Source organism: Balearica regulorum, chromosome 19 (assembly GCF_011004875.1).
Source record: "Balearica regulorum gibbericeps isolate bBalReg1 chromosome 19, bBalReg1.pri, whole genome shotgun sequence".
Taxonomy (NCBI): Eukaryota; Metazoa; Chordata; class Aves; order Gruiformes; family Gruidae; genus Balearica; species Balearica regulorum.
The window spans coordinates 2661394-2689241 of NC_046202.1; the positions used below are offsets into that span (position 1 = coordinate 2661394).

At 50.5% G+C, this 27848-nt stretch overlaps 1 protein-coding gene across 1 annotated transcript; it reads right to left on the reverse strand.

Moving 5' to 3' along the window:
• Positions 1-34: 34 nt before the first annotated feature.
• DHRS11 (dehydrogenase/reductase 11) lies at positions 35-27691 on the reverse strand. The gene is made up of 7 exons (XM_075771518.1): positions 27521-27691; positions 12100-12309; positions 6143-6237; positions 5537-5666; positions 4785-4877; positions 4066-4131; positions 35-3079 (listed from the first exon to the last, which is right to left on the reverse strand). The coding sequence occupies exons 1-7, from the start codon at positions 27650-27652 to the stop codon at positions 3038-3040; spliced, it is 768 nt and encodes a 255-aa protein (XP_075627633.1). The 5' UTR covers positions 27653-27691; the 3' UTR covers positions 35-3037.
• Positions 27692-27848: the final 157 nt, after the last annotated feature.

Here is a 27848-nt window from a genome sequence, read left to right on the forward strand (position 1 = left end):
CACAAAACCTACTATATACACACAACAAAAGAACCACAGTGTGCCTCTCTTTTTATTCTTTATTTTACAGTTCACAATTAGAAACCTACTGATAAATTACACGTTCACCCTCCTGTTTGGGGATTTTAAATGCCTCATAATCGTGCTGCCAATCCCGCCTCATCCCAGAAAGGTGGCTGGAAATGCCAGCAGGTTACACGAGGCTGGCACGGGTTGCCTGGCCCCTCTAACCCCTCTACAGGCTGCTCTTCACCTGGGAAGTTAACAGGCAGCAGGAGTTATCCCCTAAAAACACATGTGAAATGGAAAAATAGACTGGATATCATTTCAAGGTTATTTTCTAGACTTGCAAATGTTACAAATGCTCTTGTGGGAAAAAAACCCCAAACTTCCAGGGCTGCAGGTCAGCCAGGTTGTGTTGGCAAGGAGCCACTGCCCCAGACGGGCCCTTTTCAAGGCCTGGCATCTTAAGCGATTCTCTCCGAAGCCTCTTTTTACAGAGCAGAAAGGTGTTAGGTCCCTCCTCAGCCACGCATTTCACCATCTCCTTAACTTTGTACACAGTTGCGGCCACCAATTCAGATTTTCACCAGTGCTACCCACACCCCTGCTCATTTTTTTTTCCTGCTCAGAAGTTCCTAATTTCTCAACTTTTTTTTTTTTGGCCTCCAACTCCTAGTTCAACCATCTTCTCTTAAAAAGATGGCATACACGGCACAGCACATCTGCTGAATTGCAACAAGCTCCTGCAAATGAAACCCTATGGAAAACACCAGGAGTTTTCACATCAAGTCTAGCTGAACATCACAGGGGCGTTATAAAAAAAGCACATTAGTGCTTGAACCTTCCTTAGCCAAGCGCCTCCGAATTGAGGGTCACGGTGGCACGGAGACTGTAAGAGCTTTTCCAGCTGGTGCAGGCTCTCTGCTGCAGTGAGAATGGCTGGCTGCGTGCAGACCTGGACCTTATCTAACCCAATGCTGCGAGTGAAACCCAGCTCTGTGCAAAGAACCCCCACAAAGCCACCGCCTCAGTGAGGGAGAGGAGGGCAGTGCGTTGCAGTGGTGCGAGACTTCACCATGGGGCGTGAATTTCACTCGCAGTAAGTTAAGAGGCCAAATCCAGAGACGAGGCTAACGTGCACTTGCCAGTAGAAACTGGTGACAGATGAGAATGGACAGAACACACCATGAGCATGTATTTATAAAGAGGGAAAAAAAAAAAAAAAAAAGGGCAAATTGCCTTTGTTTTGCCATTACAAAGAAACGTTTTACCAGTTTTCTCCTTGTATCCTTCTACAGTTGCTCACCTTTGGCACAAGGAATTCTATGTATCACAAGATTTAATTAATAATAATACTTCATATCAACACTCAGCACTTACATAGCGCTTCTCATATTCAAAGTGCTTTACAAAAGTTTGAGAGTCCTCACAACACCCCTGTGAGGTAGGTAAGTATTATTATCCCCATTTTACAGATGGGGAAACTGAGGCAGAGAGGTAAAGTGACTTGCCCAAGGCTATACAGGGAGTTGAAACTCATAACATAGTGGCCCAATTCTGGTCTCCCTTATGGTGGTGTAACACAGATGAACTCCCACAGAGCTATACTGGTGTAAGCAAAACAATCCAACCCAAGTTTCTCTGGCTCCCAACCCTCCGCTCCCATCAACCGACCACGTCTGCTCCACCCAAACCAACGGTTCGCCTTCCAAAGCGCTACAGAAAGTCCAGAGCGTAGCAGGAGCAAGTCTGCAGTCTTAAGGCAACATGTACGTTAACAGCTCCATCGCTCTGCATCGAGTTGGACTACACGCAGACGTGTTTCTGCCACGCTGCAGGCAGCTTAAGACAACTCAAGTGGTCTCCAGCTCTGCGTGTATCAGCTTTGAGGCTGATTCTCTTCTCCCTCAAGTTAGAATAAATCCAGAGCAAAACAATGGGGCTGCACCAGCGTAGAACTAGTACGAGATCTGAACCAGACCCTTCACCTGCTGCTTTGTAGGCAAATGCCCCTGCTAATATCTTTTCATTTTGGACAGCTTCGGCACGGTTCATTTCACTCTCCCTCTCTCCGAGTTTGTATCTCTGCATATAAACAAACTTCCAACATTTCCAACTCATCAGCACCAGCATTTAAACAGCACCATACATCTTTCTAAGACCAATCAATATTTCCAGAAAAGTGTCAATGCATGCAAACATCACATACAAAAACATCAAGAGTGCTGGGAGATGATACCGAGGATAGAGGTGATCACAAGACAGCACACATTTAGTTTTTATTAAAAATACCAAACAACTCACTCTTACTGTAACTATGCCACTTAGATGATCGTTCTAACCTGCAGAAGTACAGGTGCTTTTCCTCCAACTATTTACCTACCTACCTAGAAAGAAAGAGAAATAGCAAGCACACACATTTATACTTCCTCAAACTTGGCAGGCATGATTCATGTGAATGGGAAAGGAGGGTTTGGGGAGGTGGGTGAGATCGTACACTGGGTTTGGGGCAGTGGAGTACGAAAGAAGTAGAAAATACCACATGCGTCATTACCATCAGTAATCAATCTGATGAAAATAAACCCAAAATTTAGATGGATTCATGTAGGACATCCACTGAAAATCTCAAACCCTAAGCACACTGAAGCTGGCAAACATCTTGTGCCACTTCACCTATGTCCAGACACCGCATCAGCAAATAAGATCAAACAAACCTTGAAAAGAAAGCAAAAGGAAGAATAAACCAGCCTGGAGACAACAATCTTCCACAAACCACTTCCCTGCATTATTTTCAAATACATTTTACTCTTAGGCAGTTTCAGAAAGGAGTGGGGGAGAAACAGACCCACTGCTATTTCTTTTTAAACTGGCTCAGCACCAGCACCAGCTCAGAGAGAGGGAGAGAAAAAGAATTCTTCAAACACGATCCTTGGTACTTGATTAAAACGTTGCTAGCCAGCCGACGATACCCTAAATTGCCAGAGGGTTCGAAGTGGAGTGGATACACGGTGCTGCTCACGGACCTCTTCGTTCGCTATGATATCTGCTCCGTGGGCCTCATCTGTATGTCTCCAATCTAGGAGAGACCAACATAGGATTTTACTGGAGCACTGAAGTCCATCTTAAATCCTGCACTGGGCACTTTCATGCTGCACCATTACAGCGGCAAGCTGCGCAGGAAGAAAGTTCCTGTGCCTAGAAACGAGCCTGCTTAACTGAGATACTAGAAAGAAATAAAGGTGAATGCGACTGCGCTGCCTGTAGCGGAAGGAATAAAAGCACAAACGTGCACAAAAGAGTGCAAGATGACCCTGATCGTAAACTCTCGTGGTTCAAGTCTTCAGTTTGGTCCTGCTCACAGAGGGTCAAGCAGAAGCACTGCTTGATCAGCCACGGGCAGGACTTTTTATCCTCTGCAGACAAGAAGGCCAGCTATCACTACTGATCCACTGTCAAGACAGCCACGTCTTGCTCCAAAGGAGCAGAGTGCACAGAAGGGGCTGCTAAACCTCTCATGATCAAAGTTTGCTTTTGCAACAGGAACGTCTATGTTGCGTATACTAAACTTTGACACTGGTCCTGCCTCCTCCTGGCTCCAGCTCAAAGCTGGTCACTTGTTTCACAGGAGGGAAGTCCCTCTGGCAGCACAGGCATCTCACACCGCCCTTGGGGAGGTGCACAGCACTTGGCAGAATCAGGCCCAGCACGTTATTTGGCAACTGGCACAACCTGACCGAGCTGCAAGACAATCAGCAAATCTGAGACGGCGCCATCCAAAAGGACAGAACGTGTCCATATCCCTCCCGTTCCCCCGCCTTGCGCAGTCTGGGATCCAGCCTTTGCTGGATCTGCGGGGCTGTGAGCGGCCCGAGCGGCGCAATCCCATAGCTGCCTTAAGGGAAGGGTAAACAAACGGGATCACTGCTAATCCCCAGCGCGGGCTCCACTAAGCACAGAGCTGATAGAGCGGCCGCAACGCTGATTAGCAAATGTCAGGGCAGCAGTTTCCCTCTCCACCTTCACCCACCCACCGCAGAGTCCTCCAACCCAACTGCAGCCTACCTGTACATGAGGTGGGGCACTGAGGACATATATGACAGCGTTAGCCATATCTTCAGCTTTGAGACACTGGAAAGACAGGAAAGAGATTCTCAGTCAGAGGGCACATGAGAAAATTAACCACAAGATCACTCCTTCCCTAACCATCAGTAATGACAGTGTTGCTAGGGGCATGTCAAAAAGAGGCAAGTGGGCAGGAAAAAAATAATCCATTAAAAATTTAACAAAGGACATGGCTGGTCCTAATAATTCTCCATTTGCTGTGAATAATCTTAGTACTGGCACAGGAGTTCTGCCAGGTCAGGCATTGCCATCCTTAAGAAAAATTACCAGAGAAGCACAAGAAATCCTGTGCTGGCCACCTGCAAGACAACACGCTCTCGCATTTTGTCTTGTGTAGGCATATTTGCTTATTACATCTTCTCACTAAAGAAGCTACAGCCTGCCAAATGTCAAAGTTAACTGATACTAATTTACAGGAACATCAAAATTAAAGGGAAAAAACAGGGAGTGGGAAACTGAACCTGAATGAAAGTCTATGTAGTGCGTAAATATCGGTGCAAAATCTGAGGTTAGAGTGCTGAGGCTTTGGGGAACCTGATTACACCCTGGAAAGCACCGGGCATTCTGCAGAACTAGTTCTTTGTGCTGTTAGCCAGGAAAGAGACTGTTGAACTACAATCAGAGCCACCTCCCTCTGTTTCCATTTCTCCATGTCCTACCCGAATACTCTCATAGGTTGCAGCAGCTCTCTCAGGGTCATTATCATGAAGTTTAAAAGCAAATCCCGTTTCCACCAGTCCTGGAGATATACACTAGAAAAAAAGCAGAGCACATCTTAATATGATTTGTAATTCTCCTTCAATATAACAATAAAAAAAAAAGGAGAGAAAACTTTTTAGCACTGTAAAAGAAAAAACCCTCAGCCACCTTTCCATTGTTCTCCTTCCCTGCCCTTTTTCTCAAGGAATAGTTTGAGAAAGCAGACTTTGCCTTGATGTGGCAAGTACCTCTGGGGAACCGCCAATGGGTACTTCCCTCTTCATGCCCCAAAGGGACAGAGAAGCAGAGAAAGTGATGAAAAACCCCTCACAATACAAATTAACTTCTGGACACATCACTTCTGAGATGCAAATTCTGAATGAGAGCCAACAGCCCAGGTGACTGCCTCCCTCTGCTGTCATGAGCCCCGCTCGCTCCTGGACAAGCAACTGCCTACTTTGTGCACCCAAAAAGTTTATTCCCTGACACAGCTCATTGCTGCCGTGCCTTCTGCCCCCCAGTCTCTCTCTACCTGGGAAAAAGAGGTGGTCAGGGACAGCTGGCCACAGGACTTGAACATTCCCAGTGTGCTGAGCGCTAATTTTGCATTCCCCTGCCCGTTTCCCAAAGGGAAAACTTCTGCCCCGTAAAACCTGCCAGCTCTCTACCACCCACAGAAGCAGGAGAGAGGAAGCGACCCCGCAGTACTCACCGTAGCACGTATATGGGTCTTTGCTTCTCTGAGTTCTTGCCTCAGCCCCTCCGTGAGGGCTGTGACCGCGTATTTGGTGGCACTGTAGAAATGCACCACCGACTGTGGCACAACGCTGTGGCCGTTCATGCTGAGGAGAGAGCAGAAAGGAAAGTGCTGAGAGGTGGGAGGCAAGCAGAGGCCCGAGAAGGAACAACAGGATACCCAAACCATCGCAACGAACACAGAAAGAGACACTGACATGGTGGCTACGTGAGGAATTCCCCTCTCCTTTGGGAAACACACACCACCAGAGGCTCCTCGCGACACAGTTGTTTTCTGGAGCTGGTCAAGAAGTTTCAATCTTCAACCCTGCACCATAGCAAGTGGTTGGCATTATCCTTTTCTCCCTGGTTCGGTCTTTCTTGCATTTAGACCAGCAGAGGTTAAAAAAAGTGGTTTGAAAGAAAAAAAAAAAAAAAAAATCAACCATCGCAATCCTTGGAAAACTCCTTCTTGGGCACCATCAGCCCAGTCCAACATTAAAGCTCCACTGCTCAAACCCTCTCTACGAGGCAGGGAGGCAGGAAGCCCATGTGGCTGATCCCACATTCCTCCCCTGCGTACCTGTTAATGTTAATAATATGCCCATCATCGATGTTTCTCTCTTTCATGGACTGGTAGGCCTCTCGGGTGCAGATGCTCACAGCCATCACGTTGACCTGAGGGAAGAGAAAAGAAGAAACTAAGACGAGTGGCCCTGCCTGGCACCCTTTGACTTGTCCCCCACCCACCCGAAGCCACGGACGCAGGTTACGGTCCCCGACCCACAGCAATTCCTGCAAACGCCAACAGAGGGAAACGCACATACGCACACCACACGCCTCGCCGCACACCACACGCCTCGCCGCACGCCCCACGTCACGCTGGGACCAAGCTCGGGGCTGCAGTAATGGGGGTTTGGGCAGGGGAGGCACAGACACCCAGTTTTGTGAGACAGCCTTGGCCTCTGCCAGAAATAAATGGACTTCATCGATTTACAGGCAAATGTGAGGGTAGAGTGTGAAGTAAAGGAGAACAAACCCACTTCCCCACAGTCAGCACTCTGTCCAGGAGACAAAGTTGTTTATTTTGTACAGCACTGAGCACACTGGAGTTTGGGCAGCTGATAGGACACTAACAGCAGGTAATTAGGTCAGCTAATTAACAAGGAAATCCCCGGATACTGCCTGTCAGAGAGCCTGGTGCTCAGAGGCACTGCAAACCACATGGCCAGCAAAGAGCTTCCCATGCACAAATGACGCCAAAGATCACATCGAGCCACGGGGAGGGCCCGAGTGGGCAAGTAATCCTGCAGATATGAAAGCCACCGACGTGCCACATTGTCTGCTGATGTTTTCCTCAGCCCTAACTGGATAAGCCAAGGAAGAAAGGACATGGCAATTCATCCAGCACAGGATCCAGAGCTTTCCAGCCTCTTGCTCTTTGGACCACGCTGCCCAGCGCACCGTGGCTCGGTTAAACTCAGTCGTATCACCTCTGCAATGTGCCACTGTTAACGCGCAGATGCCTTGAGCATTTGCTGATCATAAAACAGAGTCAAAGTTTCCAGGAAGACGGAGATATGGAAATTGCCCCAGCTGGAATACAAAGCACCCAGAGGTGTGTGCAAGACTGATGAGCAAGCCATGTCAGCAGCAGCGCTAATTGCTCAAGTTCATAGTGGTTTAGATTTGGAAAAGTAGCTGAAAAGAGGAAAGTGTCTGCTGAAGCCCTGCAGAAAGGACTTAACCATTTCAAGGCAGGACACACTGGCAGGTCCTACCTAATGGCATGTCACTTTGCTAACTAAATGGGCCAGGCAGGTCTAAAAACACCACGGTGAATGAAATACCCAGGAAGAACTAAACTTCTGATGAATCAGAAGTCAGGTGCAACTATAAATGGCAGGAGCAGCAGAAACAAGGCCATATGGACAGTGAGCAAAGGATACGCAAGCGGGCTAGCTATCATCGCTGCGAAACTTAAAAACAAGAATGGTGCAGGCTAACTAGGACCTGCTAGCACAAAAGGACAAGCAAAACAGGAACATTAGTTTGGAGACCAGAAAATAAGAGGCAGAAAGGGATGGATTTGTGAGATGTAATTACTGAGCAGCACACAGAGGACAAGTGGAGTCGGCTAGAAGGATCTTGTCGCTGGTTTTGTCTCGGTCGTTATTTCTATTCATTTATAGAGGCCATGCTTAGAAGTTTTTGTCTTGGCAATAGATTAATGGCATGCTTATCTGATCTTGGAGTACCCAGGCAACACAACAAGTAGAGTCATCATCCTCATCCAAGTGCACTTTGGTTGAGCACACAGTCACTGCCGGATATCTCAGTCATCATACCTGGAACTACAGAGATAAATTCCCTGGCACCAGGTTGAAGATTTACCTTGGCTGTGCAAGGAAGAAAGTTAGCAGACATGTCAGCAGAAGTGGCACTGTACAACCACCTCAGTACTGGAGTGAAGCCCAGAGCAGGCTGGGCATCTGAAGGCTTTTGGATTTCACAGTAAGGTCAAGGAAAGTGGGATAACCTGCTCCAGTCTGATATACTAACCAAGTGAGGAGCCTGTCCTTTCAGATACAGATATGGGCAACTGCTAGTATAAAAAGCCTTTGTGACAAACAACATTCCTGCTTTCCTCCCTGCCCCAGGACGCCCTGAACCCACCAGGCACCATGTCTTTGGTGTGGTTGCTTGCCGGCTCCACTCCATCTCTGTAGACCACTAGAGGGTAACATCAGCCTAAAGCGTGAGAGCCGGCTCCAATGCTGTGACTCACACTGAGCAATGCTTCCTTGCGTGGGCAGACTTACAACAGTTTGACAACTACTGGCAAAGCAAGATACTAATCAACAGCCACAAGGGAAAGTCCAGAGCTCGTACGATAAAACACCCTGGTACAACAAAACAACAGGCTGGAAGGTAGCTCAGCTGGGATTGCCTTGCTGCCTTTTCCCAATAGCACCCACAGAAATTTTGGGTGAAATCCCATTTTGAAATGTGGAACAGGCTTCTCAGGAACCTAAAAACATGCCTGGAAAATGAGCAAGTCTCAAGGCTGTATCATTTCAGAAACAATCTAAAGGCCGTTGTTACAAACATCCACTCAAGACATTTTTCAGCCTTGTTCCTATTTTAAGAACAAAGGGTTCAAAGGTCCCTTAGCAAAGACGGCCAACACACCTGCGCCCTGCCTTTGCACAGCGTGCTGCACAAGGCAGCAGGTCTGTGACTGCTGCGTGTGCGCGCTAATGCAATAGAAACAATGAAGGCACATTTTCTAGTAATTAACGAGTTCCAACTGCCAGGTTGGGAGAACATAAAAGATCCTGTTCCTGGAAGCGCTGAGCATTTCACTTCCCAGAATCAGCCTTTTTCTAAGGCATCAAAATGAGTATCCCAGCTCATAAGCACATATAAGAAATGCAGGTTACAGAAAACATCTCTCTGCACAAATGATATATAAAAGCAAGAACAGAGCCTTGCTGGTCGCTGAATAATGCCAAGAAGAATCAAACCCATTTAGTGTCTGGAGGAGTGAGAGGACATGTGCTGCAGTCCTTTGTGCCCTGAACAGTGCAAATGGAAAGTTCAGCTTGAATTCCTGGCTATAAAGGTCAGTAGGTAAAACGTGAAGGAGCTGTTCAAATCCCAGCGCCTGGAGTCAGTGTGTGCACAGCACCCAGCCCCGGCTGCTCCCGCGCAGATCAGGGACGGCTGGAGGACTTTGCTCCAGCCTCACATCAAGCACAACCTCACAAACAAGTAGAGAGAAAAGAGGGGGGGAAGTTGTGAACCAAAAGATGATGGGCTCAGGGCCTGCCTGCGAAAACGCGCTCCCTCCCTGGCACACACCGAATTTGCTGGCTGGCAGCGCTGGGCTCTGCGCCGCTGTAAAGCGACAGAGACGTGATTCCTAACATGAGGTTCCTGCAGCCTGGGGAGATGCAGCTTCCCCTGGGACCCTCCAAAGACGCTATACCAGACAATAAGGAACCGGAACATTAAAAAAAGAGGAGGAATTAGAAAGTGATAACAAGATTTCAACTGTTAGATGTATAGCCAGAAATTTTATGGAACAGGTATACCGAGAGGGGAGCCTGGAAGCAGACAGAGCCTCAAAGCTCATGAAAAATGCATGGAAACAAAAATCGAATTTACCAAAAAGAAAAAAATGCCTTTAATTTAAGGCTCTAATGCCTCCTAAGTCGATAGATCAATGGCTGTTTAGAAACTTCTCCTGTCTTCCTGCCCAGAAGGACACTGAAACTCTCCAGCAGCATCTCTGAAATGCTGCTCACTAACACCTTTCTCCGAGGGGCCTTTGGAAGAAGCCTCCCTGCTCTCGCTCGCCTCTGCAAAGCCCAGTGGCCCGTGAAAGGTGCTGGCAACCTTCCCCCGTCCTGACCCTCCGAGAGCTTCAAAGCGCGTAGGAGAAACGGGCCTGGCGAGTGTCTCCCTGGGGCTGGTGTGCCACAGCAGGGAGAGCTGTCACTGCAGATCCCTCCCCAAGCCCCGCTGCCGCGCTGGTGTCTGCACAGCCACGAGAGCGAGATTTCCAAGCAGGGAGGTGGCAGCCACAAAACTGCGGACACACAGCAAAAGGAAAAACCCTGAGCCATTTCTACTGCTTACCAACAGGCTAAAAATCAAAACCCGGACTTGCCAGGCTGAGGTGGGTGAAGCATTTGGCTCTAGAGGGTCCCAGGGCTTCACCTTCACGTTAAAGGTGCAAGTGTTATTCAGACAATTACACTCAAGCCAAGAGCAAACCCACCAGCTGCTGGGACGCTGGTGAGAGGAAAAAAAATCTGCCAGGACATGAAGAAATCTTGAGTGTCTCAGTCTGTTCCCGGTGCTACAACAACATTTTTGCCAAGCAAACAAGAGCAGATATAGCCATATAGATCACCTCTGGGAACAAAATAATCCCCCAGCTTGGTTTCCTAACGCTGCCCTTGTGGACCCACCACCCTGCCTCTCCTCCCACCCCATCCGTCACCCTGAAGCAGCTCCAAAGGGAGCAGCACCTGTGAGGAGGGGGGCCCCCACAGGCTCCCAAACCCCATGTCAGGCCACTGTAAATACCAACACGGGAGTGCCTCATACAAGACAATCCCTGTTCCAAAATCCTGCTCCCTAAAACTGGTGGGAGGTGGGACAAAGGGAGCGGTCCCACCTAAACAGCCAGGGAAGGGAGCATGGAGAGGGGACGGGCCTTCAGCTGGCAAAAGCCACGTGTCCCCCCAGCCTGCCCACCTTCCAAAGAACAAAAGGTCAGGAGAACAAAGAGAAACGAGTGCGAGGAACATGCAGCATCCACGGCATCTACACAAGATGCGATGACAGCGACCAAGACAAGGAGTTTACAAGACGCAGACGACCCACAGGGCCAGGCTTGCAGCGAGACAACGCTGGGAAGTGCCCTGTTTTACACCAGCTCAGCCTCAGCTACACTTCACTTAATTTTCTTTAAAGACTCCATGGCAACCGGGGACAGGGAGATGCAACTGTGCAGTGACCCAGGCTGGGCAACCCGCAAAAGCCCGCCTGGGCAGACAAAGCTGAGCTGAGCTTGCTCTGGCTGCAGTCACAGCAGTCAGCATACTGGCCAAAATCCTAACAAGAACTTAATTAGCCAGGATATGGCAGCTCTTGCCCTGGCAGCAGGAGACTGAGGCCTCGATGTGCCCCTCTGTTTCGCTTTACAGAGCCCCTGAATCTGCTGCTGGATGAACAGCCACCGGCTGCCGCAGGAGCTGACAGATCCTGGCTCACTCCGCTGTCAGATGCGGTAGCCCCGAGCCTATGGCTTCAAGTGGCTTTTCAAATAGACATGTCTTTTCCTTCACTAGGACAAGGTCTCACAGCTGCTGGAGGTGCTGCAAGGCTTACTGAAAGCCATGACTGCCATTGCTATGTGCAGAAAAGGGCCATCACGTAATGACAAAAGGTGGAGAAGTCCCAGAAAGATGCAGAGCAGCACCTCAGGACAGCAACGCCCAGGGAGAAGCCCTGCTAGTAAATGGCGTGGACCATTTGCATGAACTCCCAGTTTGGCATATGAAATTGCCTTGTTCACATCCAGCTCTAACCAGATTATGGGCAGAAAATTAAGCTATAAAGACAAAAAACATTGCAGCTTTTTAAGCCAAAAAGAATCTGCCCATTTTGCAACCCACTGCTACAACTAACAGGATTAGCTACAAAAGCCAGTGCTTGGCATTCAATTTCCTGTTCTACTGAAGAAAAAAAAAGCGAGACTCATCACCCTTTAGAAAGCCATTGAGCTCTAAAGGGAAAAACGCTACTGAAGGTATTGAGTGTTTTTATACTCCAAGGTGAAGGCACGTGGCTCAGCAGCACGTGATGTCTTTCCACTTCCCAATCAACAAACCCTCTGTCAGAGCCAGAAGGGAAGCAGGTCTGCAGCTCTGCACACGTGAAATAAGTAGATGGGGACAATGGTGCTGGTGGCCAGAAGAAATAAAAATCTAGCACAGTTCCTGATCTCCCAGTGGCACTACTCACATCTATCATCGTCCGCCAGCCCTCCGTCTTCCCAGAGAGCAGGGGCTCTGGGCGAGCCAGCCCCGCGTTGTTGATGCAGACATCAACTCCCTGATGAAGGGTCTTGATGGCGGAGAACATCGACAGGATCTCCTCTTCATTGGAGAGATCACACTTGTACGGGATGAGGGTCCCCAGATAGCCGGCACTCTGGCATTCAGCTGCCAATTTCTAGGGAAGAGAAAGAAAAAGAAGAAAACAGCCATCAGCTTCCTCTCCTTGTGGAGCAGCTTATCCAGCCATTTGCTTAAAAACACACCCCTGGGCTAACAAAGCATGGCAGCTTCCCGGTGAGCCCGCCTTAAGAGCAGGCGCTAGGGAAGAATCATTGTAAATGCTAATTAAGAAAAAAGAAATATCGATATATATGAGAGTCTGAGCCCTTCAGCCTTTAAGTTATTAAACTTGAGGACACACTCTGTGCTCATCCATCACCCCAGGCAATACAGGTTGAGGTGAGCAGGTGCTGACAAAATACAAATAAATACTGCTGCAGCACCAGGCTGCAAGTCTGCCACATGGATAAAGGATGCGGCGATCGCATGCCTGACAATTCCTCATTAGCCATTACCAACAATTATTCCAAGCACCCAGACCTCTTATAAGACTACATGATATAACGCAAATGAAAGGCCAAGAGCTGCTGCTGGCCGCCTGTGTTAATGATGTGGCAGTCACCGCACCAAATCCTCTGGAGGATGCCCTTTACCCCCTGACGCTAATGAGAAGCAGCATCTCGTCTCTGATGTGTCATATTAGCGACAGTGACAGCTTCCAGCGCAAGGCGAGAGCCACGTGATGTCTGGTTTCTGTGGAGAGATGGACTCTGGCTACAAACGTCCACCGAATCACTCGAACGCCATCACCCGCGGCGGTTTCACCAACGTGACATTTCGGAGGGTGCAATAAAGCTGGTCTCCTGCCAGAGGCAGCTTTCCCACTCCTCCCAGCTCCTCCCTGCGGACCAAGGACTGCAATTCACGGCCGTTTATAAAAGGAGGAGCAAGGCCAGCACAGCAGTCCCCTGGCTGAAAGCGGAGGACGGCAGGATGGTGATCGCACATGAAGGTGGCTGCCGAACATCCCGGCCCCAGGTGAGCACCTGCCCTGGAGCTCACCCGGCCGTGGCCAGAAACAAAGACACGGGGAAGCTGGGCCACCAGCCGCAGCACCCAGGACCACCCAAAACACCACCGGGAAGCTCACGCTGGAGGGATGCTGACTGGTTTTGCTTGCTGTGAGGTACAGCATCACCTCCCAGACTGGCCCAGCCCTGTCTGGCCTTCCAGGAGGACGCATGGAGAAATTCCCACATTTTGGAGAAGGCAGACGCTGAAAACAGCCCCACCATCTGTACTGATGCAGGGAGGAGCCTGGAGAGCCACGCTGGTCTCAGACACAGCTCACTCTAATAAAAGTGGTGGCAAACCACACATCGAAGGTGTCTTTCTCCCTGGGGAAGCTAGCAAGCCCCAGGGTCCCCGTCCCTTTCACTTAGCAGAGCTGGTCTTTCGGCAGCTGCCACAGGGACAGACTTGCCCCCCAAAATGCCCGGCATCGGTGACATTTGCAGAGTTTGTCAGCCTGATGTCCAAATTCTGAAACAGACATTAGACAAAAGAAAAAAAACCCCACAACATGGAACGTAGGGGAAAGTGGAAAGAGAAGGAAAAAAAAAAAAAAAAAAAATCAGAGACAGCACAGCACCTGCTCCCCCGGCGCAGGCTGGCAGGAGAGCTCGTGGGGCTGCATCAGTTCACAAACACCACGGGACCTGGCAAATGCCAAACCAAAGCACGGGCCCAGCTCCCATCCAGCTAGCCTCCCACGTGTGCCATCCCACAGATCAGATGCCAGCATGCCCAGGAATCCTGCAGGTTCCGATCCCCGAATTTTTGTTAGAATCGTCTCTCTGCTCCCCAGCCAGCACGACACAGGACGGCTGCGTGCCTCAGGGTAGTGAGGAGGGCTGACAACTTGGTTAGATGCCACAAAGTCCAAAAAGGGAAAAAAAAATCCACCTGAAGATGTGAATTGGCTCCTAGCTCCAAATCATAAAGTGTGTTTTCATCACTGGCTTTTTCAGTGACCAACTTTCTCTTAGCCAAGTTTTACACAGAGCAGGGCTGAGCATCCTCCCTGGGAGAGGGACAGACAGGCCGGGATCTCAAACCCTCTCTGTGCCCCAAGCACATTTATTTTAATTACTCTGGGGCCAGCGGCTCTGTTTGGTAAACGATTTTCAACCTTTCTCAATACCTAAGACCACTGCAGAGGTGGGCCAATCCCCGAACAGTGAGCAAAGCTTTTCTGATTTGCCTTTCACAACAATCCACAGCTTTCGCAGATCACAGGCTGAAACCAGCCCAGGTCTAATGGTCTGGTCCAGAAGCTGCTCTCCTTTCTGGGTACCGCTCCAGTGAAGGCATTGCAGTAACACAAGAATTATTATTATTGCTCTCAAAGCACCAAGCGAGAAGGGGACGGACGTGCTGAGTTCAGCCCGGAGATCGATACATCCCAACAGCATCGTGCTCTCTGGAGAGCTCTGCTCAGGCTGAGCTAGACAATATTTCTGCCTGACGGAGAACAAAGGTGCCCCTGGGACTGAATCGTACCTCTCTGTACCCTCCCAGGGCTGGTTTCGCTTTGCTATGCGTGCAATCTTGTTGATTATGTGCTGATAATAGTAGAAAAATATATACTTTTTAAAGATCAGAGTACACACTCAAGAAAACAGTTGGGGGGAAAATCTGCAAGAGCAGCATTTAGAAAATTAAAAACAGTACGAAAGGCTGCTGGAAGGTGCTAAACCACTCCAGGGATGGGGCCTTGTTCCTGCAAAGATACAGGAGGGAAAAATGGGCCCTCAGCCACGTTCTTCATAGCCCGGCACCATCATGACAGCTTCAGGGCTCTCTCCATCCCACTGCCCAAACTCGAGCTCTCCACTGAAGGATCATCCCATTCAGTATTTGGTTGTAAAGTACCACGGCTCATGTCTGGCATTTTTTCTTCCCAGTTCGCCATGTCACAGCCAGGGCTTGGAAGAGGGATGGTGTCCTGGCACCTCCTGCAATTGCCAGGCCACGTTTAGTTCGCTTGATCGAAAGCTGGGCTGAGTTATCTTTGCCGTGGTGCCTCCAGTTTTCACTGCTGGTGTCAGTGCTCGTCGCAGGTAAAGCGGGGTGCCGTCTATCAAAGTTCGCGTATTCACACGCAGAAAGGAAAAGCTGGGCGCACATCGTGCCCCGAGGCTGAGCATCACGGTGCACCCCAGAGCTGCCGGGAGGAAAGCTCACAGCTCACGGCAGGAACGATCCAGCCAAATTCAACCCTGCTGAACTCGAATCAAGCAACGCCAAAGATGAGAAATACAAGCACGAGAGGTTTGGGTGAATCTCCCAAAAGAGGATTCGTGCCACGAGAGCTGGCTGGAAGAAGGTCCCATCAGCATGGACGGGAAAGGACAGACAAGCTCATCTACAGCCCAGAGGGAAACGCCGTGTTTAATATCTCCGATTCCATGTTCAGCTGTCACTTTTCACTACGCAGTGAAACCTTTCACTGTTCAGTACAGCTCCTCGATGGAGGCAGACAGGGGCTACACACCACGGGCTGCAGCACAGCAACCCAGGTGAGGGAGCAGACGAAACAAGGAGTGCTCTGAACAGCAGTGGCTGTCGTGGTGGAGCTACCCACCCTGTTTTCCCAGACAGTCTCCTTAGCTTATGTCTTAGAGAAAGCTCTCACTTAGAGAAAGGCTTCTCTGCCACAACTGACCAGAGAAATCAACTACCTCTCAAGATTCTTCTTTTCCTGTCTGGTGTCTCGCCGCCTCAAACGAGGCTCAACGTGGATCCTTTCATCTCTCGGGCTACACTTGTGTTAACAAATTCTCTTTGAAAATGAAATGCCGAACACCACTGACATCCATGCGGAGCTGAACGTGCTTTAACCGTCTATAGATAAAGAGTCTTCACAGGCTCTTCAAAGAAACATCAACTGCAGGCAAGTCTGCAAGAGAAGACTTATGTAAAGCAACTCTCTGAATTAGGGAGCTTGCAGTATTTTTTCAGAGAATCCATTAAGTCACTCAGGTAATGCTCATTCCACTTTAAGCACACCATACACACAAGGAGAAGAAAAAAAAAGGAAAAAAAAAAAAAAGAAAAAGCCTTTTTTCCAGATTTCATAAGCAACTTGAGAGTGACCATGTAATGCAACACCAATACAGACGAGGGCCGGTGCACCTCCACACCTGAGCATCTCTGTACCACACCGTTATCACTGGATGCTTGGAAATGGACAGCCAGGTACTATAGCTACTGGTACAAACTGGGATAACGCAACATAAAGAAGAAATAGGTACCCTATGTGTTAAAACGTCTAATCTAGAGCCATCCACTGCCACGGCTGCAAGCCCTCACCCCTATAATTCTGATACGCTACCCAGCACGAGCACAAATTCTGCAAGACCCAGGAAAGACCAGCTTTCCACAAAGGGCATCCAAACTACTCGTGTGATGTAACGAGCCAGTACAACAGTACGTACGAGATACACGGGCTGTGATGTGCCGTTTGCTTAGATGCCAATTTTCCCATTGACATCACAGTGATTTACCTCAACTTCCAGCGGTGCTGGATGAATGAATGAGCAAATGAAAAAAATAAAAACCACCTAGCACCTACCTATGTGTAAGACAAAGAAGATACCAGGTCATGCTGCTTACTAGATACAATTGAGATGTCTGCTTGTAAAGTGTAAAAGGATACCTCGCATTTATGGGATGTTTTCCACATGTTAAGAATATGCCAGCTCTCCCAAGAAGGGGTTAATGCTTTTTGTGCATAGGACACTTGGAAAGGGCACAGTGCCATGCATTTAGATTCAGTCTTCGTAAAATGGTTTTACAAAACTAATTGATATAAACATTTAAAGGCACTCTTAAGGGGAGGAAAAGAAGAAAAGAATCACGTAGGGCTTTATTTGGCAAACCATCCTATTAACTTCAGACACATTTAGTTCAGAGAGATTAAAGCCAGAAGAAACCATTAGGTAATTTTTAATCTAACCTGCCATTCATCACAGGTACTTGCATCCAACTGATTTAGCTTATGCTTAAATACATAGCCGTACCAAGAAACCAACTGGAAAGAAGCCGAAGTCACCCCAATTACTTTCGCTGTCTAAAGGAAATGAAGGAGAACAATCCTAACAAACAGCATCACAGTTATGAAAGAAAACTGGGGGCTTACAAATCCTTTCATTTTACTGATTGGCAAGTTTGAAGCTTCTTTTAATTAAGATTTAATACCAGTGCAACAGCATAATAGAGGAAAAGATACATAGTGAATAAAGCACTAGACTGGGGTTTATTTCCATAGTGTGCTCTGTGACCATGGGCAAGACTCAGAGCTGTTTCGCCACCTGTAAAATGGAGATAATCACACTGAGCGCCTTCCTAGAGCTGCCGGGCACCTGGGGCTTTTTGCCCACATATGATCCGAGGATGAGTATTACTTCACATTTCTTCCTGTTCCTTTTGCCTGGCTCCAGGTGCCCAGACAGGGCCTCCATGGGAGTCTGAAAGGAGTTTTCAAATTAATAAAACAGTAAAGTGATTCTCCTTCCCCCTCGTGAGCTTTACATTGACGCTGCTCCTCAGCTCAGATCCGTGTCTGTTCCAAGACAGAAGGCAGAACGGTGGGGATGGAAAAGCTCAGAAAATAAGGTTTAAATGGAAAAGCAAACATGCAGTACTCAGTTGGGGGCACCAATACCAAAGTCTAGTACAGATAAAGATGGACTAACACCAGTTTCAGCCCATTTACCTGAAGTGCATCTGATCAGGGAGACTGAATTTTTACACAGCTCCAGAAACCCACCACTTTTTGCACAGGCAAAGGAAAAAAGTGATCAAAACTTGGACAAAATGTAAGTCCCTGAATGTATTTTTTTCACCCTGTATCATCCTAAACGTACCAATTTTACAGTCCTTGCAAAGATTCACAGGTGGCACACAAAATCAGCACTCATATAATAAATAACCCCAAAAAATCAGATCTCATTTTGTGAAAGAGAAGGGAATAGAACCCTGGGGAACCTCTTGGACCTATTTGCTGTTTAGCAGCTTCCAGCAGCGAGAAGCAGACCATGGAGAGGCATCTAACGGGTGACAGTCCCAGCCGGGCAGTCATGACCGCAGTCACCGTCAGGGCTATGGCACGGCAGCATTCCCTCCCACCGTGCTCCTCACACCTCTGGTGCTACCACGGGTTATGAATCCCACCAGAGACAGCACAAAATTACATCCTGCCATATCCCTGGCATCAGCTCTCCGGGACATCTCCTGGATGCTGCCCGGGCTCTGGACACTGAGCATCAACACGGTACCTGCCCTTGGCCCAGCAAACCCGCCCCACAGGCTGCGTAGGGGCCAAGCGGCATCTCCTGCCCGTCTCCTGCGTGGCTGACTGTGGCCCAGGGACCACTCAGCTGGTGTCATCCCAGGCACTGAAGCCAGGCTCCCTGCTGAACAGGGGTCTGATTGAGCAGTCGTGTCTTCCCAGTACTGGGAACTGTCCTCCCAGACTGCTCCAGTCTCATGCTGCTTTTTTCCAAGCCTTCTCTGCTCCCTGCACTTTCTCAGTAGTTAAACATCCCAGATTATTTTTTTCCTAGCTCACAATTTTAAATTTCCAGTGTCACACGCACAAGCCAAATCGCCCCATTTACACTGCCCTGAACGTCCCCGCTACCTTTAGTCATTCAAACAATCGCTCCTTACATCAAGGCTGAAGGCACTTTTTTTTTTTTTTAACTACTTGCTCAGATCATGTTGCTATGGGCTGGCGTGGGGGAGGAGGAAATACGCTGCTCCTCCGATGACAGCTCATTAGAGCAATCTCTCTTGCTTATTCTCAGTATGACTATCCTAAAACAAGCATTGTAGGTGCCTGCCTGCTCTTCAGCTCCAACACGCATAAAGCAGGTTCCCACACAGCCAGGCACGTAGATGTTTTCCTTCCTCAAAGAACCCCAGTGCTCTTATCAAGACTGATGCTGCTGTATCGCAGCTGCCCGCGGTCCTCCCCCAGCCCTTGGCTGCCTTCACAAGCAGGGTTCAAAGACCACGTAGGTCCAAGACACCCGAATGCCTGCACACAGCAGCCCCAACGGTCCACGTGTCGCAGGCTGGATCACCACCCGTTCGAGCGCAGATTTCCAAGGCAACCTGCAAACACAGCGCTCGGAGGGCAGAGCCGAGCCGAGCTTCAGCCTGACACCCTCAGATCACGGCACGTGCCTTCTGTGTCATCTCCACCACATGCAAGCACACCTCCACTACCTCAGGCAGCTGAAAAAATGTATGTATTTATTTTAATTAAATCAAACTCCACCTAATCTTGCAGCAGTGAAGGTCTGAGATTCCTAGCAATACCCTGAAGATCTAGGGTGTGATCAGAGGTCCACGGAAACCATCAGCACACGCCCACCGTGAATAACGTAGGTTGTCACCGAACATATCGCCGTACCTTGTGGGTAAGACCCAGGGGCACTTCTGAGGACAGCCAGGGCCCGTTCCCAGCTCTGTCACAAGCTCACCGGGGAGCTTTACCCCTTCCCAGCCCCAGCATCCCCACCTGCAAGACAAAAAGCAGCAGATGATAACCCACCAGCGAGCTCTGAGCTCCTCATTTGGGGGCCCAGGAAAACCAGAGCATCGATCGCGGCCGCTGGGCTCCCAGAGCTTGGCCAAGCCCCACGCCTCACTGGGACACAACGTGCCTGTCAGCGCCTGCAAAGCACCCAAAAGAGCTGCACCAGAACAGCAGGTCTCTGCCGTCAGACCACGAGATCGGCCTTTTCTCCACACCGCACACCGCAGCCCTGGCTTTTCTCCAGAGCTCGGAGCTGGGTGTTTTCCCGCTCTCCCCCAGCACCATCACACGGCAGCAAGCATTCCTGCTGCGAGGGCAGAGCGAGCTGCGGTCCCCACACATCTGTCTCATCGGCTCCCATCCTGCGCCCGTGTAATCCTCCACGAATCCCCTTCCGAAAAGACAGATTAACGCACGCTTGGAGAGGAGCCGGCCTTCCCCCACCGGCTCCCAGTGCTCCCTAGTACCAAAATTCAGACAACAGGTCCTGAACGTTAAGATGCCCCCAATTTACACCCCGCTGAGAAGCATGGCGAAGGCTCCCGCACGCCCCAGCCCAGCCGCCATCGAAGCAAGCAGCAGCAGGGATTACCACTTCCATCGCAGCTGCGGGTGCCGCGATTAAACATCTGTACCAATGCCACCGGACACGGCGGGCTCGACGCCGCTCACGTCTACGCCGATGCTAATCCCCAGTTAAGCTGAGCAGAGCTGCAGCTGATCTGCACGGGCCTAACAGGGAGGAAGGTCTGGCTGAAGGAGCAAGACTGCAGGACCTCTGCTCCCGCAGCACCTTGGTTCCTCTGTCCCCCATAGAACCAGGGTGGGTGCAAACCCACCCGGGACCAACCAAGGCAAAACAACGATATTGTCAGCCAGGAGATTACCGTCAGCCCTTCCCATACGGACACGGGCAGGAGCGAGGGTTAAAGCTTGACTCTAGCACAGCCGCTACTTTCTGCGGAGCTTTACCTATTACCGAGCCCCAGGAAAACCACGGCTGTATTTACTCCCCAACATTGCCACGTCTGCCCCAGAAACTCAAAACACAGACCAGAAAAACCCCTCCGTGTTGGATCGCTGCTCCCGTACAGCTGCCCCACCACCACAGGGCAGCATCTGCCGGGTTTTACATGGGGAAACTGAGGCACAGAACAGCTACCTGATCCACCTTGTTACACAGCAGGGCAGAGGCAGAACAAGCACCCCACCATGACTCCCAAATCCCAGGAAAGGCTCAGTTATTACTCATTTTTATGGCTGCAAGCGTGACATACCCTGGTATTGCCGCTCTATTGCAAAGCCAAAGGGAACAGAAGAGAAGCAGGTAAGGGGGGCTGCTGCAATAAGACATTTTTAAGGCACATTTTGGGGGAAGGAAGGTGAATCCAACCCAGTTTAAAAGCAACCCTTCCCCCCCATGCACCTCCTGACCTTCAAGGCTGAGGAAAGCCATCGGGACAGCAAAGCATTTGTTCCCACTACTCACCACAGCAATTATGGGATCTATTTCGTATTTAATCAGGAAAGGATCTGGTCAGGGACAAGCGGCAATAAAAGCACCTCAGAGGCCTTGAGTACCCACCATCCCCAAGGCAATGCCTTCGCCAAACACAAAACAAGCCCATCCAGAGGCCAAGGAGATGCTGAAGGTCATTCATCCACACACAGACCGTGCCTGGAGCTGCTCCTCCTGCCTTAAAAAATAATTCATCGGGCTACCGCACAGCTCAGCAGCTCTGCAGCCTGCATGGCGTGAGAGCGACAGGTCCAGGGGCAGAGGAGATATAGGCAGCAATGAGGTCCATGACAAGCGTTTGGGGACAGCAGCTCATCTACCTTCGGCACGGGCAGGACGGGACCTGCAGAGCCCGTGGGCAGCCTTGGCCAGGGGATGGGAGCCGGGCACCAAAATTCACGAGCCCATTGCTTGTAAGGCACAAGATTAAGACTTTATTTTAACCAGCTGACCTCCAAGCCATCAATGTGATTTGCACACAGAACGTAATTATATTCCACATTCAGGTACTACGAAACAATTTAGCTGTTAAATAACCGCCTCGGAGCACCGAAGGGGTCGAGAGCCTCCCTTGCACCGGATGCCCTGAGCAGCGACCGGTGGAAGTGATCGGCCAGCCTGCAAATGGCTACTCGGGATGCTCAGCTGATGGGAGGAAGGCTCAGCTACTTCTTCCTCCTCCCGCACCACCACGGCGCTGCTTGATGAAGAGAGCACTAACCTCTTCAGAGATTGGACTGCTCGAACCTGCAATCGATAGCTCAGCTGATCAAAGGCTATTCCTTGAGCAAGATCTAACCTTGACAATGCAGTCCTTGGTTATAAATGTTACCTTTGATCAATAACTGTCACAAATGCATTAGAATTAATCGGTTAAACCTTGTATTTTAAACCATATTTATTGCTTCCTGCACAGCTCATACTCTGCACCCCAACAAAGAGGAAAAAAGTATTATTTTTTTTTTTTAGAATACGACATCCATGGTTAAATCTCTCCAACACCCTGAAGCAGTCCATTGCCCGAGGGCCCCAATCTCCCCCCGCTCACCGACACAGCCTCGCCGCTCCGGGAGAGCAGTGGATCCCCCCCATCCCTGCCACCCTGTCCCTCTGGGGCAGCCAGGTACCGCTGCCTCAGGGGATGCTCGCTGGGCCCCCAGGAGCAGCCAGACGCTTTGTTATTTGGCCTGCAGCGGACCCAAGGCATTCCCATCGCAGACCGGGATCTCAGGGCAAGCCGCACAAGATCAGCCAGCCGGCACGCCAAGTCGTGCAGCTCTCTGCACTCCGGCCCTGCAACCCCACCAGCGCAGCTATTTCCAGCAGCGATGCGAAGGACTGCAGAGCCAGCTGACTTCCCGCACCTCTCCGGAGGAGTCTTTTCCAAGCGATGAATTAACACTTGGAAGGTGTTAAAAATAAAAATTAAAAAAAAATTCACCAAATAAGTGACGGATGTCCCTGGCCACCCTACAGCAAGGTATCAAAGCAGCTGCCAGAAGGTTTCTAGGAAAACCGAGCGCAGCAGTGTCAGGCGCTGCCCGACCCGAAGCAGGTGGGACTGGCCCCAACCGGAGCTTCCCCCATCAGCGCTGGCCCCGGCCACGCAGCCGCCACGCATGCCGGATCCAGTGTTCCCACACCGGGGCCAGAGGGACAAGTCCTGCCAGCGCTTTTGCCATTCTCTACAAATACAAAAATACATTCAATTACGTTTTATTATAAAAGAGCGTAATACCAAGTGTCGGTTGGAAACTCTTTGGAAACAGCTCCCTGTCTCGTACCTTCCTGTGCTCCAAAAGAAAACCGCTGGAGTACCTCGATGCCTTTGCCGTGCTCTGAGCCAGATCCTATATTTACCAAAACCCCCTCCACACCTTCCCCCACCCCAGGGGAAGAACACCGCAAAATAAAACTCAGGCATCACACTTAATAACAGACCAGCGAGTGTTTTACCAGCCAGGGGGCAAACGTTTTGTTCTGCGCATGGGGAAACTCTCTCCCTTTTTTTGTGCTGCTGCAAGAAGTCAGACATTAAATATGAATTTCTGGAAAATGTCGGGAAGAACAAAGTTGAAGAGCCTTGTAGAAGCCATCAAAAACGATGCTCTGCCTTTTGTCTGCGGGATGAAGCGACTCCAGCTTGACATGCTGGCACATACCAGCTAAGCTGTAGTAAGTCATTAAAGTTTTCTCGCACGCTGGAGACCCCCTGATCAAGCGCGGGGGTCCCAATGAAGGTGATCATCTAATAGAGAACAGCTTCCACCAACGCTTGGTCTAGCAGACAGCCAAAAACTCTTGGCTAATTCATTAAAGCACTGACGCTCGTTCCCGGCTTGGAATGCACGTAGATATCTGAAGAGCAGAAAACACTCAGCAAGAGCACACGCCAAAAAGTCTGTGACAGCTGTTTGTACCTCTAGGCTTCTCATTCAAAACACGCTTTCAACCCAAATTATCTCCTGGCACGCAAAAGTAAAATAAAGCCATTTTAATTATATTTTATTCCTCGAAGTCTGACTATAGTAAAAAACCCCTTACTGTTGGACAACGCACACAGAGTGTCCACTCACAAGAGTGGCGTGATGAGTGGGGAACACGCCGCTGCTTGTGCGCAGGAGGCTCAATACTGTATTTTAAAGGGTCGCAGCTAGATACGGTTACAGAGGGGAAAGCCAGGCTCCGGAGCCAGCGATGGCCATGTCTGCACCTACAGAGATGTGACAAAAGAAAAACCAAATCCAATTTGGAAACAATACCACCGAAGTCAGTCGGTGCGCTAACTCAAGGCAAATCGAGCGCGCGGCTTTTCTACAGCCAGGGGAAGAAAGAAAAGAAAAAAATTCAGAAAAGAAAAAAAGGCAAAAAAAAAAAAAAGACTTTTGCGGTTTTTGTAAGCCATTAACATTTTTATTTCAAAAGTCAAATAAAGAGCACTGGAGTCATGACACAGGTTTAATAACAAAACCGCAACTTTGCAATTCCTTCGTTATCTTGCCTCGAGCCCTAATCTGATTTTTGAAGAGATTAAGAAATCTTGACATAGCATTTATTGCCCGAGTTAAATTCCCCACAAGACAACATACTCTTTCAGTCACCAGTTTACAGTAGGTTATAAAACCACCATATAGAGTGGTTCCAGCCACTTCACCTTAAAATGGATGACTAGTGCATAACATTAACGAAAACATGTGCTTTTGTGCTACAAAATGAGTACTGCATTCCTGGTTTTAAACTGTACCGTTTGCGCTCTTTCCATTTCAAGCTGCCTTAATTTATTTTTTGGGCTTGCTCCTCTGTACACCAGTGTCCACAGTGGTATTTAGTGAATTGTTCATCAACAAAATTTGTCCTGCAGCAACTACAGCCGCGATGCTCTGACCTCTCCTTTATTCACATCCGGCAAGCCCAAGCCCTCAGCTCCTTCATATTTGTCTCCTCTCGGCCCTCTGTCACCGCTCCCCAGCCTGAACATCAGCGCCGCTTTCCCCTTACGCGTGAGCCGCTCTCCCCAAATTAGTGCATCCCTCAAATCCCCACCCAGGCCTCCCGGAGGATGCCGTCCTCCAGCTCCCGACCAACGACAACCTGGAAAATCGGCAGCCGGAGATAACAGATGAATGCGTTTTGTGGATAGATCTAGTTACACAATAACTAATCAAGGTAACGACATGGTCGCAGAGCGTGCCGATAGCACGGACCTTCCTGTTTCCTTCCTACTGCCCGGAGCATCCGAAGCCCCTCCAGCAGGCAGGAGCCCCGTCGGCAGCTCCCGAGACGGGGTCTGGCTGCATCGCCCGCCGCGACGGCCGCAGCACCATCGTCCCCTGCACGCAACGCCAACTCCTGCTCCTCGAGATGGCTTCTTACAGCCACGTCCAAAGTCCCAAGTCCCAGCGTAAACTCAACAGTCTCAAGCCTGAATACCTTCCTTTTTTTTTTTTTTAAATTAGAAAAACCCACAAGGTGAAGCTGCTGGAGGAAAGCTGAGTTATCGTAAACAACCCTGCCCCGAAGGCACGGCAGGAGCCCCATCTGTGCCAACACAAGCGTCCCTGGCAGCCAGTCCGAGGCGATGGACCCGTTCCTGGAGCGACCCCGGACCACCCTGTGCTCCACCACCGTCCCCTTCCCAAGCGAGCAGCACCTCTGGGATCTTCTTCTTCCTCTTTAAGGAAACACGCTTCGCAATAAATACAACCAGAATAGCAACGGAGCAAAACACAGTCCAGACACCTACCACAACACACGACTGTGCGCTGCAAACACAGTTCGGTCCTTAGAGAGGACGGGAGAAAGAAGTAAGCAGGGACAAACATTAGTTGCGGCATTTAACACGAGTTTTTGAAACACCACAGTAACGAGACCTGGAAGATGCCGAATAGTCAGCGCTGCTCAGTACCTGTCCATACCATAGCACCCCAGATAAATCACCTATATAAAATGTGATTGCATTTTGTGCGGATTCAAATAAAAAGGCAAAGCCTTTAAAAGACTACTCTGTTCAGAAAGGAAGGCTTTCAGGGTTCGGAAAGGGAGGAAACTCCTCTGTAGCACCGAAGGAACATACGAGTTTCATTGATTTTCTTTACCAAAGAAAAGCGAAAAGATTTCAAAAGAAAATCAAAAGAAAGGGCGACATTGGAAATGGCTTTTCTTTCCTTATCGGCGGGGAACGGGAAGGAACGGCATCCTTTGCAGTATCCCTTACCAGACACCGTGAGGCTACAACAGCCTCACGAAGCCAGGGAATGACAGTACATTAAACACCGTCAGCTGCACGTGGGAAAACCTTTGGAGAGCTTGGCTTTCCCTGTCAACCACAGTATCAAAACATCGGGACGTCCAAACTTAGCAGCTATCCCCAAAGGACAGTTCGACAAGTTACAGTGGTGTATTTTCTCCTCTCTGCAAGTGGTGTCTTTCTCATTCAGGACGAAGAATGGAAAAAGTTCTGCTGCTTCTGTGCGTTTCTTTAACCCCGCTTCTCAGCGACACCAGCAGCGTCAAGCCTGGTTCTCCGTGATTTTTTGGACAATTTATTCTTGGTGCGGTCAAGCGCGCATAGCGAGTCCTTCCCACCTTTGCTAAGGAAATACAAACACTGGATGCTCATACAGATCTCCTTTGCTCGGCAGGCACCAACCAACCAAGATGACAATATTTCAGCTGTCTGACTATAACTTTTTTCCTCCTTCAGAGGAAACTTCTTAAAAAGTAAATAAGCTTTAGCTCGTGCCGTTAGGAGGCAAAGCCTACAAACGCATCCAGCTACAAAATCACCCCAGAGAAACTATTTCTTTTAAGCACCTTTATTTTTAAGGCAACGTCATGAGGTTTTCAACTTACTCGAGAGATGCTCTAGGGATATCTATCCCTATCTAGGGATAAATAGGGATCTAGGGATATTTATCTAGGGATAAATAGCACAGTGAGGATTGAAACTCTGTTTTAACATTAACTCCTAAGAGCATCCCACCTCCCCAATGCCAGCGTGCAGAGAGGCCGTTCCATCCCGCACCGAGCGGGTTTAACGTGCCCTTCGCCGTTTCGCAGCCCAGACCGGCTCCGTACCCCGCAGCGGACCCGGGGCGGGCAGCAGATGCTATTTTTAACCTCGAGAAGCGGTAGCTCCAAAAAAATACCCCCAAACCGAATCCGCTCCTCGGGCAACTTCCAACCAGCCGCCCCGGCTCCTCCGGGCTGGGAGAACCCCTCGGGGCTCCGTGACTGCGCCCAGCCGGGGAAGCCGCGGTGCACCGGGGGCACCCAGCCGGGACAGGGGCGGGGCGGGGCGGGGCGGGGGGGACACACGGCACCACGGAGGGCGCCGGCCCTCGCCCGCCGGGCCCGGCGGCCAGCACAGCCCGGGGACGCTCCGAGCCCGGGGACGCTCCAGCCCCGGCCCCCGCCGTGCCGCCGCCCGGAACCGGGCAAACCGACGAGCGGCCCCCGCCCGCAGCTCGTCCCACGGCGGCCAGGCGGAGCCCCGGCCCGGCCCGCCGCGCCCCCGCCTCACGCAGCCCGCGGGCCCGGCCCCCCGGCCCGGCTGCCGGGAGCACTCCCGCCGCGGCGAGGCCTCGGGGGGGGGGGCAGCGGCGCGGCCGAGGCCCGCCCGTGGGGTGCTCCCGCCGTGGGGCTGCCCGCCCACCCGCCCTCCCTCTCTCTCTCTCTCCCCGGCCCCCACCCCGGTACCTCGATCTTATCGACGCTGCGAGCGCACCCCACCACCTTCATGCCGTGTTGCACCAGCGCCCGCGCCACGGCCGCGCCGATGCCCACGGAGGCACCGGTGACCAGCGCGACCCGCCCGGTCCAGCGCTCCATGGCCCCGGCCCGGCCCCGCCGCCGCCGCGCACAATGCACCGCCCGCCCGCGCCCCCGGGCCCGGCCACGCCCCCTCCCGCCCGTCCCGCCCACGGCCACACCCACCAGGCCCCACGGCCCCCCCCCCCCCCGGCCTGGCATGCACCGAGTTTGTGAGGGCTCAGCCCGGCGGGTGGGAAACGGGAGCGGGGGAGCG